General features: G+C 36.2%; 1 protein-coding gene across 4 annotated transcripts in view; it reads right to left on the bottom strand.

Moving 5' to 3' along the window:
* slc22a15.2 (solute carrier family 22, member 15, gene 2) overlaps positions 1-15151 on the bottom strand; it is a 130204-nt gene that overhangs the window by 82563 nt on the left and 32490 nt on the right. For all 4 annotated transcript variants that reach the window (XM_031905155.1, NM_001045714.1, XM_018095424.2 and 1 more), the window contains 2 exon segments: positions 8976-9140; positions 7106-7235 (listed from right to left, as the gene is read on the bottom strand). In XM_031905155.1, the coding sequence (XP_031761015.1) occupies positions 7106-7235; positions 8976-9140 (295 nt within the window).

Below are 15151 nucleotides of genomic sequence, written 5' to 3'. Positions count from 1 at the left end.
AAATTGCTTGCATTTAACTTGTATTGTCTATTGCCTATTGGTCTTAGTGAAGTCGTTTGCACATGGATAGAAAACTGGCTACAGGATCGGGTACAGAGGGTGGTTGTTAATGGCACATTCTCTACTTGGAGTAAGGTTCTCAGTGGGGTCCCTCAGGGTTCTGTACTGGGTCCACTTTTGTTTAATTTGTTCATAAATGACTTAGGGGAGGGTATTATGAGTAATGTATCAGTGTTTGCAGATGACACAAAACTCTGCAGACCAGTCAATTCTATCCAGGATGTGACATCCCTGCAGCAGGATCTTGACCAACTGGCAATCTGGGCAGCTAAGTGGCAGATGAGATTTAATGTGGATAAATGTAAGGTCATGCACCTGGGATGTAAAAATATGCAAGCACCGTATACCCTTAATGGGACTGCACTAGGCAAATCCCTAATGGAGAAGGACCTTGGAGTCATTGTAGATAATAAACTTGGCTGTAGCAAGCAATGCCAGGCAGCAGCTGCAAGGGCAAACAAGGTTTTGAGCTGTATTAAAAGGGGTATAGATTCACGGGAGGAGGGGGTTATTCTTCCCCTTTACAGAGCGCTGGTAAGGCCCCATCTAGAATATGCTGTTCAGTTTTGGTCTCCAGTGCTCAAATGGGACATTATTGAGTTAGAGAGGGTCCAGAGAAGGGCAACTAAGCTGGTAAAGGGTATGGAAAGTCTCAGTTATGAAGAAAGACTGGCCAAGTTGGGTCTGTTTACACTGGAGAAGAGGCGCTTAAGTGGTGACATGATAACTATGTATAAATATATAAAGGGATCATATAATAACCTTTCTAATGTTTTATTTACCAGTAGGTCCTTCCAACAGACACGAGGGCACCCACTTCGTTTAGAAGAAGGGAGGTTCCATTTAAACATTCGGAAAGGATTTTTTACAGTGAGAGCTGTGAAGTTCTGGAATTCCCTCCCCAAATCAGTCGTGCTGGCTGATACATTATATAACTTTAAGAAGGGGCTGGATGGATTCTTAGCAAGTGAGGGAATACAGGGGTATGGGAGATAGCTCTTAGTACTAGTTGATCCAGGGACTGGTCCGATTGCCATCTTTGAGTCAGGAAGGAATTTTTTCCCCTCTGCGGCAAATTAGAGAGGCTTCAGATGGGGTTTTTTGCCTTCCTCTGGATCAACTAGTAGTTAGGCAGGTTATATATAGGCATTATGGTTGAACTTGATGGACGTATGTCTTTTTTCAACCCAACTTACTATGTTACTATGTACTATGTTACTATGTTACTATGTATTTATTTTACAAAATAAGTTAGAATAAGTTAGAATAAGTTAGTATGTGAATCTCTGTCCGAAACTAAATAATGGCATTTGCAAATAACCTACTTTTTTGCTCCCCTTTTGTCAATACACCTGAAAAATCACTGCTAGTACAGAGAAAGAACATTTTTATTAATAGTTTTCTTTGTTTAGGAGTTGGAAGCTTTCGATGAGTAAGTGCATTTTTATTGAATAAAAGCTTCTTGATTGTCTTTCCGCAGTTTGTTTCCAGGTCCCCCTTAAGGGGTATTGCTTTGACATGTGGTTACATGAATAAAGCACAAAAATAACAGCCCACAAAGGGAGAATGGAAAGAAGGGTGCGGTGTATGAGTGCTGCCGCTGATTCTGTTTTGTTTGCTGTTAAGAGGATAGTGTTGTCATTCCCTACCGCGATACATTTCCCTGTCTAAACTGCCAGTTTATCTAAAGCCTTTGATATAAAGGGCCCTTGTTTTTTCTTAGGGGAATATGGATTAATTGTTATGTCAGATTTATTTTCAGGGGTACCTAATTCCAAAAGATATCTCCCATTGGATTCAGAAACCATGTGTATACAATGTAATTACTATGTATTTTGTGGAGAAGGCATGATACCTGTGTTGGAAGTCCTTATTATACGATTTAAAGTGACACAGCTTTATCGAGTGTGTTTCTTGCCTCATCCAGTAAAATTAAAATGCTTGGCATTAATTTCTTAATGCTAGTTATTGTCAGCAACGGAGGCCATTCTAACACTGTGGCAGCTTGCTGTCTTCACTGGCAGCCAGTTGCTTTCTGAAAGATTTCAGGCAGATACTCTGCCTGCCCTATGCTGCCTGTGTGTGCCATACTCTGCCTGACCTACCCTGCCTGTGTGTGCTATACACACAAGCAGCATTGGGCAGGCAGAACATACAGTGTCACAATACTGGCATACAGTCTGTCTGAGGTGTGAACAGGTGAACAATGTGGGTGCTTACAGTCTGAGCCTGAGGTGTGAACAAAGCATGGATTAAAAGGTGTGAACAGTACAAGGGATTACATGTTTAAATAATACAGAGGTTTACAGTCTGAATCTGAGGTGTGAACCATGCAAGGGGCCAGTTAATCTCAGTACTAGTACCACTTAAAGCTTGTACAAAGGTAAGCAGCCAGTTGGACAGTACTGATTTACAGCATATAAGGAATCAAGTCTTGATTCCTGCTAGAATCTCAGTATGCACTTATTCTGGAATTAATTTTAACGTCAAGTTATTTTTTTGGGAATCTGTCCACTTAGTGCCCTTCGTATCAGTAAGGTAATCCATTTCCTTCTCCAATCTGGAGTGGGAATTGGCAATTTAGAGTATTAGTACCACCAAAAAAAATGAATTTTTTTAGGATACATTTAAAAATCTTGGCACAAAATGCTTCAAAAACACTACTATAGTTTATATAAATCAGGTGCTGTGTAGCCATGGGAACAATCATTCAAGCTGAATAGGGAAAAATGCTTATGCTTACATAGCAGATAATTTGCAAGCTCTGTAGAATACAATAGATTTGTTTCTTCAGGGGATATATGCCATTCTTTCTCATACAAAATAGAATATTTGGTACCACAAAATGTTGTGCACTGTATGTACTGGGTGAACAGATACCAACTGTAATGGGATAATTTATATATTTTCAAATTTGTGAATTCGAGTTTGTAAGGAAAACTTGTTTAAATAAAAAAATTGGATAAACTTGAAAAATGTAATTTTGAGAATATGGCTTAACTTTGCCTATGACTCCCACTGACTCCTATTTTGCTTTTATGTGGCAAATGTTTACATTTTTACATATTTTGCACTTAATACATACCAGAGATTCGAACCATAACTTGAATTCAAGTTTTTTAAGCACAAAAAAACTTGAATCGAGATAAAAAAAAAATTATTGACCATTGACACATCACCACCTAAACATATTATATTATGGGTCCTTTAATTGGAGGTGTTTGCAAATTCTCCCAACTTCAGATGGAAAGTTTGTTTGCCTATCTTTTCTCTACCAAAATTAAAGAAAAAGAATTCCAATCAGAATATATTAAAGGGTAATTACCCTATCAGTATACACAGGTCCAGGTGCTCTAGCCTCAAAAAACCTTCAGCCCACAGGATACTTCAAAACCAAATATCTCAAAAACAAGAAAACACAAAGCTGGCACTAAAGAAAACCAGACTAAATAGTCAAAAAGTGGTGCCGTTAAAACATGTTTATTTAAAAGAAAATCATCTCAAAACATGAACTACTTTGTTTTGAAGTATCTCTTCTCTTCTAAAGTCTTGCTCTGAGCTGCTTATGTACCTTCATATAAATGTAAATCCAACATAGGTTTGAACGGCTGGCTGCTCAACATAAATAAAAAAGTTACAGCTGAGGATTTTTCTTTTGTACTTGTAGCTGCTTTATTATGATTTGGGAAGAATCTGATACACATGGGAGTGTAAATAAAGACCCTGTGTATGATTTCTGACAGCTATTGGTTACACTTTAAAATGAAACATTTTGACTTGATGAAAACAGAGTTTAGCTCCCTAAGAACTGATGAGAATATTCCATTGGGGTCTTCAGCTTTGCCCTACATGTTTTTGTTCCTTGTCTTATGTCATGCAATGATTCAAGGCATGTTCCAAGGCCTTACTTAACATGATTAAAAATTATTTAGCATGTTAGGTGATAAGTTGAGGATTCATTGCTGCTTAAGCCTTCTGTGCTCAATAGAAGCGGCAAATTCTAAATATGGAGCCTAAGTCGTGAATTCTTAAATTGGAGTGCTTAATTCTATTAAAATTAATTAAAAAATGTATTTAGAATTTCAATTGGTTGGCTGTTTTTTTCATTTCTATTCTATTACAAGTCATAAGTCAATTAAAGTAGATGGAAAGACAGCCCTACGAAACATCAGGCATATATTAGTCTATGATCTCCCAAATGATCTGCTACAAATTTTTTGAAGCATTTTCCAGCTCACTAGAGATATTGCCAGTTGACGATCCTATCCTTCTATGTGGGTCACGGTCACCATCTTTAGGACTCTCATTGTCACTTCCTCCTGATTGCTAATGCGCATGAACATGCACAGAATTGCAAGGCAGGAGACGTGAGGAGAAAAACAAAGGCTATGGAGGGCAATGCACATGCAAAGGCTCCGGAAAATTGCTTCCAAACAAGAAATGGAAGCAGAGAGATTAAAATAGAGGTAGTTGCAGGGCCGGAATTAGGGGCAGGCCGAAGAGGCGCCTGTCTAGGGCGCAAAAATGATGATGCACTAGGCAGGTACCTCTCCTGCCCACCCCTAGTCCCCGCCTCCTTTGCCCCTGCTGCTTGTCATTATGCAGCGCCCCCCCATGACGTCCCTGCACATGTGCACGCATGGGGTGGGTGGATGCAGGGGCTAAGTGGCTGGCCAGGTTGCCTTTAGCTGACATTGAAAGATTGCAGCAATACAACTGAGCGCAGAGAGTAGTTTTGTAGGGGTATGTTACTATACATAATATGCGGATTGTGGAAATAAATTGATTGATTTTACTATAAGTAGTGATTTGTGAGTGCCAACTCTTAGGGGTTAATATATAGATATACTTGTTAGGCCTTTCCTTCTCCTTTAAATAAAACAAGTGTGAGTGCCTTTACTACAGTGACCAGCTTGAGGCCCTATATTCCTGTTGCACTGTAATTAACAATTGTTTAAAAAAAAAAAAAAAAAAAGTTTGTGGCAAGTGCTCAGTGCTGACCGATACTAAGGGGGTTATTTATCAATGTTCGTTTTCTAATTTTTTCATGATTGAAACTTTTTTTGTGCATTCCCATATTCTAATTATGGTTTCCAAAACTCAAAATGTTTTGTTTTGTTTTTTTTTTCAATTCCAATTTTTTGATATTTGAGAGTTTGTAGACCCATTAAAATGATGATAAAAATACAAACAATGTATTTGAAGTAATTTTTCAGAGTTTAATTTGAGAGACTTTTATATATTCTAATTTTTTAATAAATGAGCAAACATTTGAGTTTGTTAATATTTCGATCTTGATATAATTGAACAAAACTCTAACATTCACAAACTCTATTTTATTTACTTAGGTATTTATTTTGCACATTTTCAATATTCCCTCTATGAATACACACAGCCGCCAGTGTTTTACTACTGTTAACTTAAATAATTTTGTGATCTGGGTTTGCTTTGTTTAGCTACTGCGTTTACATTTACCCTTTTACTCAACATAAAGATTGCTGTTTCACATTTGATACAGTTTTGAAATCATATTTCTTTCAAGTTTGATTTATAAATCTTCAATGTCCTCATCTTTCTTTAATTGTATTTCTTACCTTAAAGGTAAAATATAAAGATGTTTACTTTCTGTATTTGTTTTTTGAATATTTACTCTCAATAAAATGATTTTATCATTATAGTATGGTAAAATTTGCTCTCCTAATGTTTTGGTTGAAAGTTTTAGAACTTTCTTGATATAGGTTTTAAAAAACAATTGTATTATGGTTCTTATTCCCCAGGGGTTCTCTTATATTGCGCATTTATATTATTATGATTCTAAAATATTTATGTACCTGGAATAGTAAAGAAAATCACAGAACAGTAATGTGAATTCTGGCTTTAATATTCATGTTAAATGAAAATGCTGGGGTGTGTTAGGAGTGAAGGTTAAAAAATGCAGCATTTAGTTTGTATTTGAGGCAATGGAAGCTCCTCTTTAATCTTGATCATAAGCTAAAGGAAAAATACAGTTTAATGACTAGTTGCAGAATATACTCCTTTTTCTGAAATAAGAAGAATGTAGATTTACTTAACATTTTAATAAATCTTTCACTATTATAAAAAGCCACCACAATACATGCACAATAATAATGTAGCACTCAGACTAAATATAACCTGATATGTACTATGTGATATATACTATAAAGAAACCGTGTGTGGCCATTTTTGTATTAAAACTTACTACAGCTGTGTTTCCTTTGATAAAAACGGAAACACTATAAAAAAAAATTGTAATTATAACAACCAGTTTATTCCAGAGACAGAACAGTCCTACAGTATAGTATGTCTAAAGATATACAATACGGATTTATATATTGTTTTTGTTTTAAAACACTAACTGTACTTTAAATATATTCAACTAGCCATCTACAAACAAACTTTTGTTATGCATAAAATTTACTGTGTGTGCAAATGTTACTACGTTACTACTACAGCTGGTATCTTTGCTCAGTTAACTATTTGTGTGCTGGGACTTTCTATCTAAACTATCTATCTTTTTCCCAAAATCTGAGATCATTGTTCTCTGATTTTTTTAGTAAATGACTGCCATTCATGGAAATGAGTTTAGTCGTGGTTTTAAAAAAAAGACAAAACCATTAAAATGCAACTGTTAATAACCCCCCCCCCTTTATTTCTAAATTACCCTGTTTACATTGCAAATAATTCACTCCTTCTCGTTTAAAGGGGTTATAAACTGAATCATAATGCTGTCCCACAGCACGACTTAGTTTTGTAATAGAAGATGTCAAAAAATGTAATTATATATGCAAGTAAATTCGCCACTGAGCATTCTACTGACTAAAAATCTCATTATAATTGTAAGAGAAGTGACCAATGAGAATGCTGATTTCCAGCACTATGTCAGACATCTTTTAATGTTGACCATTCTTTAAAAAAAAATATATAAATGAAAGGCGTTTAGGTTGCATTATGTATAATGCTGATACATACTTGATTTTAGATTTAGACTTGATGATTAGAACACACACCTTACAATGAAACTTACAAAGACAGTAGAAAAAAGAAAATTCCCGGAGAGTTCGCCACAAATGCAAGTGTCCGCCAATTTCTGATGTAAAATCCCAGCAAAGCATAAAAAGCTATACCAACCGCAAATATGAGATTGGTTAAAGAACCTAAAAAGAAGAAAAGAGAAATAAATCAAATCAAAATGCAAGGAATTCTGATGATCAGCTATCATATACTGTATACACTTTCTACAATGAATTCCATATTCAATGTCTACACTTACACCTAATCAAAATGTAAAGGTCAACCTAGCCAGATAACTCATTGCAACCTTGAAAATGGTACTGAACTACAGAAGCCACTACATAATACAGTGACGCTAGTAAACATTTTGTGCTTTCTACCTTTTGGCCACAGTTTGGAGTTATCTTATTTCAGCCAGATAATATCCCTGTTCACAAAGCAAGTGTCATTTGCTTTTTCTGAGCAATATTTAGACCATATCTTGTATTTAATCATAACTAAGCTAACATAAAATCCATGCTGATGGCAGAATAATTCTATTTTCTTTTTTAAAGGTGACTCGTAAAATGTGGCCTGATGGTGAGGTGTGAGGTGGCAGCACTTCAGTGGTACATTGGCATCTCCTGGGGGCTCAATGTGCTGAGGAGCACTATACAAGTATGTCAACAGACTTATGGGGGAATGAAATAACAGTTGTTAATGGGAAAAATATTTTCATCGTAAAATATTGTTCTTTTGCGCAAACAATTTTTGTTCTTTGCAAAATTTGGCTTTTGCAAATCTAAAATGTGTTTATTGACCCTATCTCCCCAGTGTTTTTTGCATCAAAAGAATACACCACCTTTAAGCAGGTCTTTAATGCACAGTGTGTAATTAAAATGTGCAATGTAATAACTGTATCATGAAGAATATTGCATTATGAAATGCAACTGTGGTCTTATTTATGCTATTTTTCCCATTTATGACTCAATACAATTCTCCCTAAGGCTTTGAAGGCACAGCTTACACCGCTAATAATCTAATACCATTGGCTGGAAGTTAATTGTCTCACCTTGTGGTACTGATGTTACTAAACAATGATGTGCTTGTAAATAAGCAGTGCAACAGTATTTCTGCCCAAAAAAACAACAAAGAACAGTCATATTATATTATCCAATACACCTTGTTCACTCATGCACCTTGTTCCAAGTTTATGGGTAACTTGCCATCATCTATAATAGAGGTCACACAACAACACCATTGTTGCTTAGTTTCTTTTTATTAAAGATGATGGCTTCGAATGACCTGTGAAAAGGAATCAAAGGTTTAGAGACCTAAGGCAAGTTTAATTAGAATGTTCTCTTAACACCCACTTCATGAACAAAAGCCACCCATTTACAGCTAGATTCATTAGTTTTCTAGTCTGTGAGCTTGCTAAAAGCTTGTTCCTTCTGAGTTGCTAATAATTATTTACCATAAGTGACAATTTTAATAGGAAAAAAAAGTTAGCAATGATCTAAACCAGGGCTATCCAACAGAAGTCTGCCAGATGGATGTGGCCCTCCAAAGGATATTTTTGGTCCCCATTTTGCTTAAGGGCTCCATATACTCCACTGTATGACTTTATTTTAATATAAACAAATCCTCAACTAAACCCTGCACACCAGAAAAAAATTCAGGTAAGTACTATAGTTAAAAAAACATTTTTATTTATCTGGTCATTATGCAGCAACAATATTGCATTTTTAAAAAAAAAAAACAACATAATATCCATCAATAAACAAATCAATACATACCACCCATTAAAAAAAACTAAAAAAAAGGTATGAAGGCAGATACTCTGAATGAGACAATACCCCAACGTTTGTTGTATTATCTAGAAAACTACATATAAATGAACTTACCGGTCAGTGCCCAGTACGATTTTCCAACGTATTCTTGTGTTAATACAAATGATACCAGAGCCATGCCACCATTCATGATCCCAACAAAGAAACGCGAAACAGCAAACACTTCATAGCTGGGTGCCAGAGCAGTGCAGTAGCCAAAGGTGATGTCAAAAAATAGGCCTGCAGGTAGTAAATACATGAACACATTATGGGAAAAAAATAGCAAAACAGTCGAAGTGATGTGTAGGCCTTTCCGCCAGTGATTCCTATTGTTGCCAGTGAAAAGGCCTACGCATCGATTCAGCTTTCCAAAGTCATGTAAAAGTAGATTAGTTAGTCGCCCGCGGTAGCAGAGTTCTATCAAGGGTAACTTGCTCTGTGGGACATTACTAAAGCCCTGGCCCTGGCACTGATTTATACAGCGTAGAAACTAAAACACTGGCACTCAGGAGCTGCAAATGGGACAATCCCTTTAGAAATCTTTATTGCAGAAATGCAACGTTTCGGGGCAAAGTGACCCCTTTGTCACTTTGCCCCGAAACGTTGCATTTCTGCAATAAAGATTTCTAAAGGGCTAGTCCCATTTGCAGCTCCTGGGTGCCAGTGTTTTAGTTTCTACTTGGAATTTTGGGAGGGTGCCGATCCCTCCAACATTGTGCACCGAGCGCTAAAGTATCTTGGAGAGCAAAGGGTGTGCAGGAGGTCTTCTGTTTGGTTACTGATTCATACAGCCACACCAGGCACAAAATATCTGATGTCACCAGATGGGGTGTATCAAGAACAGCAGCAAGACACATCAGCTACTGAGGTGGCAGCAAATATGGCCTGCCAACCGTTCACAATTTGCTGCAATAGGCAATTGGTTGGTCCAAACCCACCGATTTGGTTTGGGACCACTTGTGCATCTCTTCTGTTTACATAATTTTTAGCATGGTAAAGGCCTACAACTGTAGTACAAATAGCAGGCATAGATATGCTGTTCTTCCCTATGTCAATATCTATAGAAAGTTTATTTGTATGGTTTTTATATCTATACAGTACTTCATAGCCAAAATATAAGTAAGAACAGTGACATACTGATATAAAACCCCAACTTACTTCCTCCTATCCGCTAATTATATCAAGTCCTGGGACTGCAGATCTTAAATACAAATAACCCTAACAAATATCATAGTAGTGATGGTGATTAATTGTTTTTTGTTCGATTACACTAAATACACAGTTATCTCTCTCTGGCCAGGTCACCCTTGGTCTATCCTTTAGGGTGTTTAAAGTCATAAATTAAAGGACAGCTCACTGGCTAGCCAAAACCACTAAGTATTTAAATCAAGATTTAAAAAAAATTAAAAAAAATTAAAAACAGTGGGGGTTGTAGGTCTATGTCTACCTTCCTTAGAACTTTTATACTGTAAATAACTATATATGAAAATGGTTTTCAGTATTCCATGTGCATTTGAGTTGGTTTCTGGGTACGTGTGCAGCTCAGTGACTTTGATTTATAGTAGAGCTCTGTTGATTCGGAAAGGTGCTCTTTAGGGAATGTGCTTGTTTGTTTTTGCATTCATTGTTTGAACAGATGTTGTTGTACACCAGACTCAGCCTGTGGATTATACTTTATAGCTTGCGGAGGATGATGCTCTATCTCAGGGCAGTTTATTGTTTGTGATCCGTCTTTGGTTAATATAATAGTCTCAAAAAAACCGACCTGTTGAATGAAAATATGGGTGTAAGGGTGAACGGTAGGGTTATTATGGATAATCCCTAGTACAGGTACGCAACCTATTATCCTGGGGGGACCTGGGGCTTTCCAGATAAGGGGTCAATCTGTAATAGGATAAAATCCAATAGGATTGTTTTGCCTCCAATAAGGATTAACTATGTCCGAGTTAGGATCAAGTAAAAGGTACTGTTTTATTATTAAACGAAAAAGAAATCATTTTTAAAAATTAGAATTATTTGATTAAAATGGAGTCTATGGGAGATAGCTTTTCTGTAATTTGGAGCTTTCTGGATTACGGATCCCATACATGTAGAATATTCGAGACAAAATCATAATATCGAGATGTCATATAGGTCTATGGGAAGTGTGTAATTTTAGTATTCAAGCAAAATGTCAAGATTTCGTTTTACATACATGTAATTCGTATTACATTTTTGGGGGTATTTTTTTCTTTTAATAGATATGGACTGAATCCAAACCCCCAAGATCATATGATTTCACAGCTAAATGCTAGTGGCTTCCCTGGGATACCAGACTATACAGTTTATGTGATATTTGTTTCTGAACACTGCAGCATGAAGTTCTAAAACTGAAAATACCACATGTTAATTAGTTAAAGATTATATATATATATTTGTAAGCTATGAAGAAAAACTGTGTAACATGTAAATCTATTAACAAAAAACTGAATCAAAGGCAAAAAATCTGTAGAATCTGCTCAGGTACAGTAGAATAGAACAGAACAGAGAAAAAAAACACAAATGTTCCGTCTCAAGCTAGAAATAATTGGCCAATAAATCAGTTTCTAGGAATCGCAGAGCATAGAGCCATCTCCCCTCACATTCAATCAACATGTGCAAGTGGCAGAGAGCAGAAGCATCAGCAGTGAGTCAAGTAAACATATTTAAATATGCAGGGTCTTAACTTAGAAAAATATCAGTGGGCACCACAAGGGCCTGAGCATGTAAATAGCAGGGTTTAAAAAGAGAGGCAGATGTTTCGCAGAAAATAGTATACTGAGGAAACTGTCAGTCATAATATGGGTAGTTCCCAGCAAGTGGTCCACAAGGCTAATAAAGTATAGAATATAAACAAACACATTTTCAAACGCCAGCATCTGAATGTATCACACATGAAATATATCCTTGTACTGAAAAGTCTCTTTAAGACTTAAAAGATATGAAAAGGTGGACTCACTGGAGAGGCACAAATATGTTCCGCACCACCCAGTTAATTCTATTGTTTTCTCCCTGGGCCAGTGCTACTTTTAGGAAAAGACTGCACTGACCTGGGGAAATAACTAATAGAGCACTGCCTAGCCATCTTGCCTTATTCCTGGGCCTCCTTGCACATGTCCAGTAAAAGTGAAATTTTGTAAATAGCAGACAGAACTAAAGAACATAGGAAAGGCAAGTAAAATAGTAGTGGGATGCCATGTTGGTCTTTTATTCCCGGGACCAGTGCAGTTTTATCCAACAATGGGCACAGGCCCAGGGAAAAAAGCAATTGGATTTAGCAACATATTGCCATACTCCAGTGAATCTACCTACATGTATCTTTGTACTTTTGATCAATTTGTCTCTTTTGTTAATTCAGGTACGGGATCTGTCATCCAGAAACCTGTTATCCAGAAAGTTCCAAATTAAGGGAAGGCCATCTCTCATAGACTTCATTATAGGATTTTTTTTTTTTTTTTAAATGATTTCTTTTTCTGTTCCTTTTCCTTTCTCTGTAATAATAAAAAAGTATTTTGTAATGCATCCCAACTAAGATATAATTAACCGTTATTGGAGGCAAAAGAATCCCATTTAGTTTATTTAATGTTTTAACTGCTTTTTTTAGTAGTTTTAAGGTATGGAGATCAAAATTACAGAAAGACCCCTTATCTGGAAAACCCCAGGTCCCAAGCATTCTGGATATTAGGTCTCATACCAGTATTCCCTTCAGCGGCTCTGCAGAATTTAGAGTTCTCTCTTGTTGCTACATTTAGCGGCCCACACAGGCATGCATTTATTTGAATGTTGTATTGAATTAAGTATGAAAATGAAATGGCCTGCAAAGAAAGATTATAAAAACAGGACATTAACTAATGGTCAAATTTTTTTTGCCCTGTTAGGATTTGTTAGCACTAAAAGTCACAGAAAAAAGTCACAGCTTTTCCGTGATTTACTGCAAAAATTCTGAATCCGAAAATATTCCATCTAAAGATCATGTAGAACTTTTCCGCAAATTTTTCCCACACATGCTTTTTAAATTCAGATTTTTTAATAAATGTCAGACATTCGTGGCAATTTTTTTTTTTTTTTTTTTTTTTAAGTGAGGAGAAATGAGAGTTTTAGTAAATCTGCCTTATAGCTTTTTCTTCAATCATCATTATCTAAGTTCATTATCAATAATACATGGTGACATAGGCTTAAATTGGAATGGATGCACCTTAACAAGTTAGAATAAGGATAGCCAATACAGGTTTGGGACCTGTTATCCAGAATGCTTGGAACCTAGGTTTTTCGGATAAGGGATCTTTCCATAATTTTAATCCCCATACCTTAAGTATCCTGAGAAATCATTCAAACATGAAACAAACCCTATAGAATTGTTTTGATTCCAATAAGGATTAAGTATATCTTAGTTGGGTCAAGTACAAGGTACTGTGATATTATTATCTTGGAAAAAATCCAACTGGGACATAAGGAGCATATTTATCTATGGGTGAAAAGGCTATAGGTAAATAAAATAGTCTTCCTAATTTCAGGAAGCTGAGCAATTATATAAACTAAAGTAAGTCCTAGCATGAAAACTCATTACCTACTTATTTGTAAATGTTTTATGTTTGCTTATACATAAACAGGTTGTATTATCACATTAATGCTGAAATTAGCCAAGTAAATGTGTTGTTTAAATCTTACTAAACATTACATTGTACATTTCTGTATTGTAAGTATCTTCCTGCTATAAAAGAAAATGATACTTTGCAATATTCTCAGATATAAATGTAAAGGTTTATATCTGACTACAGAAATTCAAAAAATGCAGCAGAGCATACATTTTTAAGCTATCTGGCAGATTCAATTATCAGTTATACTTTCCTTCCTGCCGCGTTTTACACAAGAGAAAAGCTGCTTGGCAGGTATGTTAAGAAAAGACAAAAGTCAGTCAAGTTCAAACCTTAAAAAACCCTTCTCACACAGGATAGCTGGGAAGCGAGCCTCTCGGTTTATTTCCTAGACTGATCTAATAACTAACAAAAAATGTTAATTGATCAAAGCTTTAAATGGGTCATATGCTTATATCTTTTAAAAGGACACATGAGCCTATTTCTATACAATGGTAAATCAACACAAGGTCTAATTTTTTAATAACTGATACAGCTGGTTAGTTAAAGGGAACATACATCAATGTTTTGCATGAGCTCATTCAGTAGGCTTAGGTAAAATGGTGCATAACAACTGTCTGCATTTCCAAAAAATTAATACAAAGTTATTTGTTTTCTTTCTTTTACAGACATACCTGATTCCACAGATGAAATCCCCTCCCAGTGTCATGCAACCCCTCCTTCACCTTGTCCCACTGCTTTCCACAGAATCTATGCACCACCCACTAAGGAAAGCTCCCACTATCTGTAAATATTTCCCATTTACTGCAGTGTTCCACTGTCTATCATTAAGGTGAAAATATACAGTGCTGTATTTACAGGGTAACCCTTTTGAAATAAAAAATAACAAAAGTGGTATAAAGGTGATACCTTTATTGGCTAACTAAGATAACCATAGCAAGCTTTCAGAACATTTTAGATCCTTTTTCAAGCTGATTACAATGAAGCTGTGGTGCTCTCTGATATATACAGTATATACAACATTCAGTTCATAGATCATACCCAGAAAAAAGGAATATATATATATATCCATTACCCCCTCTAGACCCAAGCGGAAAAGATACCCTACGCGGCGGGGGAAAAAGAGGCAGACCACGCCGGCGCTAATCACCCCTGTGTTTAATTTATCGGCTCATACATTAACTGGTGCGGAACTTTCTCTGCTACAGAAGGGGTTAACATTTGTACCAACGGCCACATGTGATGATTTTCAGTGGGAAATTGACTTGTTTAAATTCATTAGGACATTGAATTTAAAAGAACATTTTGGGTCAGAGGTAACTACATCAGAGCTAGAGACTGATGTGCTTAAATTGAAGAGTCAATTTTGCCCCCCAATGCAAAACGCGGCAATAAGGCTGTTTAAAAATGCAATTGAGAGTGATATGAAGGCATCTGTGCCTGGCACACGGAAGAGGAGAAAAAACTTAACCTATGCTGAGAAACTGGCAATAGACACTTTACGCAACGATATTACGTTGATTATCCGCCCAGCTGACAAGGGGGGTGGTATTGTGTTGTTGAACTATGATGATTATAAAAATGAGGTTTTAAGTCAGTTATCAGATGGTAAGGTATATAAGAAATTGCTTGGGGATC

This window comes from Xenopus tropicalis, chromosome 7 (assembly GCF_000004195.4).
Source record: "Xenopus tropicalis strain Nigerian chromosome 7, UCB_Xtro_10.0, whole genome shotgun sequence".
NCBI lineage: Eukaryota > Metazoa > Chordata > Amphibia > Anura > Pipidae > Xenopus > Xenopus tropicalis.
This window is presented reverse-complemented; position numbering and strand designations above follow the sequence as displayed.